Raw genomic sequence first — 6,595 nt, 5'->3', positions numbered from 1 at the left:
AATAATAATACATAAATACTTGATACAGTGGAACCTGTCTAAAGCGGTCACCTTCAGGCCAGAAATATTTGTCCTTTATAGAGAGGTGGCTGCCTTACTCAATATCCTCCATAAAGCAGCCATAGGCCATAAACTGAGGTTTGGCCTTTATACAAAGGTTCCAGGGAATTATATACTCAGGTTTAGCTATAAAAATGCAATTAGCTACACTCCAGTACATCGCTTACTTACATAGCTAGCAGACAAATTAGCAGAAAAGCGAGCAGAAAAGAGCCTGAAGAGTTTAGAGACAGCAATTGAACTGATTATAATCCCTGGCTACAAAGTCTGTGAGGACTTCTTTAAACACAGCGAACTGTTAACTACACAATTGCAAATCCAGGATCAAGATAATAAGGTGAACTTTAATTAGAATCACATGAAGAGGCAAAGCCATGGAGTGGCCATGAGCTTTTCTATACTGTGAGTTTATAACTTTTCCGTATTACAGAAGTATAAAGTAGTGCAGCTAGTTTACTCACCGTAATGGCTGTAGCTGGCCGCTTTGTGAGAGGCTTTTTGTGTAGCAAAGTGCTGTTTGGGACTGCTAAAGCTGGCTGTTATATGTGTTATAGAGGTGACCACTTAATGCAAACTATTTCTGTACAAACTGATTGGGAATTGGTCGGGACCGTAGTCACGTGGCTGCTATGTTGAGGTGACCGCTGTCACGTTCGGGGGAGCTCATTTAAGTCACACAAGATAGATTAATAATCTTAATCACAACAAGATAAATCACAGCAACTACAACTAACAGCAAATTACACTCTACAATAATGCCATGGCAGCGGAACTTACAACACATCAATTGCAATAACAATTACATCATATAACATCATACAACAATACATCACATCTCCCCTGCCTCAATTCTGAAAGCGTTTGGGAGGTTTCCTCTCTCTTGCAGGGTTTCATCTAACGGCAGTGTTCGAAGGAGTTACTACTGATGATGAGCTTGTACTGTTCTGTGTAATAGCAGTAGGTGGTGACTGCTGAGATGAGTCAGAGTGCTCTACTGGAAATGTAACTAAAGGAGACTCTTCAGAAGATTGAGTGGTTGACAAACTGGTAGGAACACTTGAATTATCCACTCGGTCATGAATGTGATCAACATGACACTTATGTACTGAACCATCTTGTACTTCAACCATGTATGAAACAGGGCCAAGACATTCGATAACTACTCCTGATCTCCACTTGTCAGTACCATGAAAATCTCTGATCCAGACAGTGTCACCTGGTTTGAAATTGCGAAGTTTACTGTGTTGATCATGACTTTGCTTCTGTTTAGTTTGTTCTAAACACACTTTCGACTCAAGATTCAGTCGCAACACATCTAACCATGTTCGTAGTGCACGACCCATCAGTAGTTCACAAGGAGCAATGTTTGTTGTACAATGAGGGGTTGTTCTATACGTCAATAGAAAATTTGCAAGTCTTTGAGGAAAAGAAATGCCATCATTGTTACTTCTGCGCATAGATTGTTTGAAAGTTTGTACCATACGTTTGGCTAGGCCGTTTGACGCTGGATGATAAGGTGCCACTCGAAAATGTTTGATGCCATTCACTTTACACAACTCGGAAAATTCAGCAGAAATAAACTGTGGACCATTGTCACTTACGATTTGTTCAGGGAGTCCATGTCTTGAAAATATTTCTCTAAGCACCTTAATTGTGTTAGTGGTAGTGGTGGAGGACATGTCTATAGTTTCTGGCCACTTAGAAAAAGTATCAACAGCTATCAGAAAAGTTTTATTCATGAAAGGTCCTGCAAAGTCTAAATGTACTCTGGTCCAAGGTTTAGATGGCCAAAGCCACGGATGTAGTGGAGCTGCGACCGGGGCTCTTTGATCTTGCTGACAACTTTTACAACCCTTAACCAACTGTTCTATATCTTTATCAATACAGGGCCACCAGACATGACTCTGGGCTACTTGCTTCACTCTGACTACACCCATGTGACCCTCATGGAGCATCTCTAAAACTCTAGACTGTAATTTCTTGGGAACGAGAACTCTAATACCCCATAGGATACATCCCTCTTCAATCGACAGTTCTGTTCTGCGGGACCAAAATGGCTTAAGAGAGTCTGGACATGTTTTAGGCCAACCTCTTTGCAGGTAGTAATACACTTTACTTAACAAGGGATCAGATCGGGTTGCTTTACACAAATCAACAACAGATACTGACACAGTATTAATCTGAGACACATTATACAAAGACACTTCAGACAAGCACTCACCATCAATGTTAGCAGGTAATGGCAATCTAGAAAGGCCATCTGCGTTGGCATGAGCCTTGGTAGGTCTGAATTCAATTGTATAATTGTAAGATGATAAATAAAGTGCCCAACGCTGTAATCTGCCTGCTGCTAATGCAGGAACTCCATTTTTGGGACCAAACAAAGCAGTTAAAGGATGGTGATCTGTAACTAATGTAAACTGACGACCATGCATAAATGTAATTATGAAACTTACGGATCCCATGAATCAAAGACAGAGCCTCTTTCTCAACTTGTGAATAGTTTTTTCACTAGAAGACAAACTGCAAGAAGTAAAGGCAATAGGGTGCTCTTGGCCATCATGGTCAACATGAGATAACACAGCGCCGATTCCGTAATTTGACGCATCACCGGCCAGTCTGACAGGCAGCTTTGGATCATAATGAACCAAGACTGGAGCCTCACTAAGACACTTCTTGATCTGTGTAAAACCTGTGAACATTCATGTGACCAGTTCCATTTCACTCCATTCTTAAGCAAGGCATGTAGTGGGTGAAGTTTCGAAGCCACATTCTGAATAAACTTTCCATAGTAATTCACCATTCCTAAGAAGGAACGCAGTTCAGTAATGTTCTTAGGAGCTGGAGCTTTGACAATTGCTTCTACTTTACTGGCTGATGTGTGTACACCTTCTGCATCAATTCGGTGCCCCAAGTACTCAACACTGTCCTGCATAAAACTACATTTCTCTCGCTTCAGTCTTAGACCATGTTTGGATAATCTGGCAAGCACTTCAGATAGATTTCTAAGGTGTTCTTCTTCAGATGAGCCCATCACCAGTATGTCATCGAGGTAACAGATAACATGGGAGAGCCCCTGAAGGATGGTGTCCATCACTTTCTGAAAAACTGCGGGGGCTGAGGATACCCCAAACAGTAGACACAGATATCTGTACAAGCCTCTTTGTGTGTTGATGGTCACGTAAGGACAAGATTCTGGGTCCAATAGCATTTGTTGGTATGCTGCCGATAGATCAAGTTTAGTAAATTTACATCCACCAGTTAGGCAAGTCATTAGATCCTCAGGACGTGGCAAAGGGTACTGATCAGTCTCTAAGTAAGGATTCAAAGTTTTCTTGTAGTCGCCACATAGTCTGACTCCACCATCTCTCTTTGGCACAGCTACTAAAGGTGTTGCCCACTCACTGTAAGGTACACTCTCTATGACTCCAGTATCTTCTAAATGTTGCAATTGTTGATCAACTGCATCTCTCAGTGCATAGGGTACCTGTCTGGGTCTACAAAACTGAGGCTTTGTGTCTGGCTTCACAGTCAGTTTAGCCTTGAACTCCTTGAGAGTGCCCAACTCATTGGTAAATACATCACCATATTTGCCTATCACAGCTTTCAGAGGAGGTTGTTTACTGTGTACAGTAGCTACACCTAAATTATGCCAGTCCAGCCTAATTTTCATTAACCAATCACGCCCCAAAAGTGTTGGCCCCTGTCCATTCACAAAATAGAGTGTATATATTCCCCCATATCTCACCTTCACTTGTATGGTGCCCAACACTGCCAATGACTCTGCTGTGTAAGTCTGTAGTTATGTTCTGGACTTCATCAATTTCACTTTGGGAAACAACTGCTTTTGGGTGATCACTGACATTAGAGAGACTGCTGCTCCTGTATCCACTTCCATCAGACTTGCTGTCCATTGAGCTCCATCTGAACTGTAATGGGCTTATTGTTGTGGTCACCAACTGTCAGAATAGCTGATTCTGGAAAAGTTTCTGTCTCCACAGTATCTCTGTCTGTTACTGATACCCAGTTATTTTTCCTTGGTCCATGAGTAGTACTCTTAGGAAAATTTTTTCCATCAAAATTCTTAGTGGCAGATTTGCCTGTTGCTGTGTGAGATGTCCCTGCACCTCCACTACGGCACATTTTGGCTAGATGGCCAATCTTCTTACAATTTCGACATTCTGCTTCTTTAAAACGACAGTCCTTTGGTTTGTGATGATCGCTCCCACAACGATAACAAGGGTTGGTCGAAGCTGAAACTTCACCGACTCGAAATGAGTTACTTTCTGCTCCTTTCAACTTCTGGACGTTATGGTCAGCTGCCTCCATGCCTTTAGCTATATCCAGCGTCTTGGTCAATGTCAGTTCAGCCTCAGCTAAAAGACGCTTCTGGATACTCTCATTGCAAAGGCCACAGACGATATGGTCACGGATGGCTTCTTCAAGGTAATTTCCAAAAGCACAATGAGTTGCTAAACGACGCAATTTGGCTTCGTACTCAGGTACTGACTCGTTAGCAGCCTGGTTTCTGCGATGAAACTGAAATCTCTCCGCGATAATCACTGCCTTCAGTTCGTAGTCCTTCTTCAGAGTTTCTGACAGTACAGCAAACGATTTGGAGGCTGGCTTTTCTGGTGCCAGGAGGTCGCTCAGTAGCAAATAAGTCTTTCCTCCAATTATTGACAACAACAGTGCGACCCTTTTGTTCTCTGCTATCTCGTTAGCTTGAAAGAAAATTTCTGCTCTCTCCAGGTACGTGGAAATCCGATCACTTGTAGGGTCAAATTCTTGCATTTGCCCAATCGTAGTAGTCATCCTCGTCGCCAGTATGTCACGTTCGGGGGAGCTCATTTAAGTCACACAAGATAGATTAATAATCTTAATCACAAGATAAATCACAGCAACTACAACTAACAGCAAATTACACTCTACAATGATGCCATGGCAGCAGAACTTACAACACATCAATTGCAATAACAATTACATCATATAACATCATACAACAATACATCACAACCGCCCAACTCAGGTGACCGTTAAGGGAGGTTCCACTGTAATACAAACTGTGGTTAGAATTGTCATAAAATTAATGTATACTTCAACTACTCCTTAGGCTACATGGGATAGTTGTAAAAATATAGTTTTTGCACTGACTGCCACTGAACTGACAGTAGGAGTATCCATTTCAGTAAGCTCAAACACTTTACATGATTAATAAATGGATTATAACTGGCACTGCACAATTTCTTATGTTCAAATTCCAGCCTTAGATCCTGATATTTATCTACATGTTACTGGAACAGCAATGTCAATTAAAACCACAAGTTTTGCTTATCTATCCACAAAATATCAGGCCTTCTGGCAGAGAACTAAGTATCAGTAAAGATATCAAAATGCTGCAAAAGTTAAACTGCATTTCTCTCAACTATTTCAGGTGGAGTGTGATTCCACCAGTTAACAGAATGGGACAGAGAGAATGCACACTGCACAAATACCAGTAGATACCCTTATCCACAGAATAATGGTGAAGTTTAAATTAGGAGCAGCTAAGAGTTTGCATCCACCAAGAAGTTGTTCTACTGTTTCATTAAAGTCCCCACATAGGCAGAAAATGGAGAGACAACATAATAATTCAACACAGCTCTAGTAAATGATTCCTGATCCTGTGTTGCAACTAGCATTCCTTCAATTTCAGCATGGAAATCCCCATGTTCAAAACTTATACTGTTATCCATTGCTGCTTCACTATCATTAAAAAATAACCCTGCAGTGCCTCTGCAATAAGATGTCAACTGCTCAGATATTCTTCCAGCATGATAGTGTTCCACTGACTCAGAATAGTAAAGAATGCCAGAAGTATGAACAAAGACTAGAAGATTGAGAAACATGACCAGACAAAGCACAGCATTCCTTGTAAGCAACATCACAAACTATTTAAAATTTAAATTTTCTTTTATCAACTTAAATTTTATGTAGCTAACTTCCTAACAGCCACATCATGCCACAGTCATTTGCTCATGGCAATAAATGAATAATGGCAAAAGTTAGATAATGGTAATATTGACTCAACCTTAAATGAGACCCCAATATTTTCTTTCAAGAAAACTCAACCCACAATCAATCTATCTATCTACTAGCATAAATATACACCCCACCATTTTCTCTCAGTCAGTTAGAGACCATTCACTCAGATCTTTATGCTTTTAAAAACCCTCACCTTTGCCTTGGTTTTTTAAGATCTCATGGTTGGTCTCTAACTATAGCTACAGGATAATATTAGAATCTGATTGGCAGTGTTGGAATTTAGTTCACATTGATAATATGTGAATATAATTTGTGACTATAGATAAACATAATAACGAAAGAGTACATGTTATTTGTGATTGGTATGATAGAATCATGTAAAATATTGCATGTCTGAGTGGCTGCAAGGCCATGGGTAGCCACTCTATCCATCCCCCAAATCAGCCCCTATTTTAATGCTTTTAAAAGTGGACTGCCAAAAGAAAAATCAGTAAGTACACCTGTAGCTGTG

At 40.7% G+C, this 6,595-nt stretch overlaps 1 protein-coding gene across 1 annotated transcript; it reads right to left on the bottom strand.

The window, feature by feature from the left end:
* Positions 1-3,957: 3,957 nt before the first annotated feature.
* LOC136241288 (uncharacterized) lies at positions 3,958-4,875 on the bottom strand. Its single transcript, XM_066032486.1, has one exon. It carries the CDS (start codon positions 4,873-4,875, stop codon positions 3,958-3,960), a length of 918 nt encoding a protein of 305 aa, XP_065888558.1.
* Positions 4,876-6,595: the final 1,720 nt, after the last annotated feature.

This window comes from Dysidea avara, chromosome 12 (genome assembly GCF_963678975.1).
Source record: "Dysidea avara chromosome 12, odDysAvar1.4, whole genome shotgun sequence".
NCBI classification, from domain to species: domain Eukaryota; kingdom Metazoa; phylum Porifera; class Demospongiae; order Dictyoceratida; family Dysideidae; genus Dysidea; species Dysidea avara.
This window is presented reverse-complemented; position numbering and strand designations above follow the sequence as displayed.

Bases quoted from the DNA above. Each gene is read 5' to 3' on its own strand.
- LOC136241288 (XM_066032486.1), bottom strand. From the start codon at position 4,875: ATGACTACTACGATTGGGCAAATGCAAGAATTTGACCCTACAAGTGAT.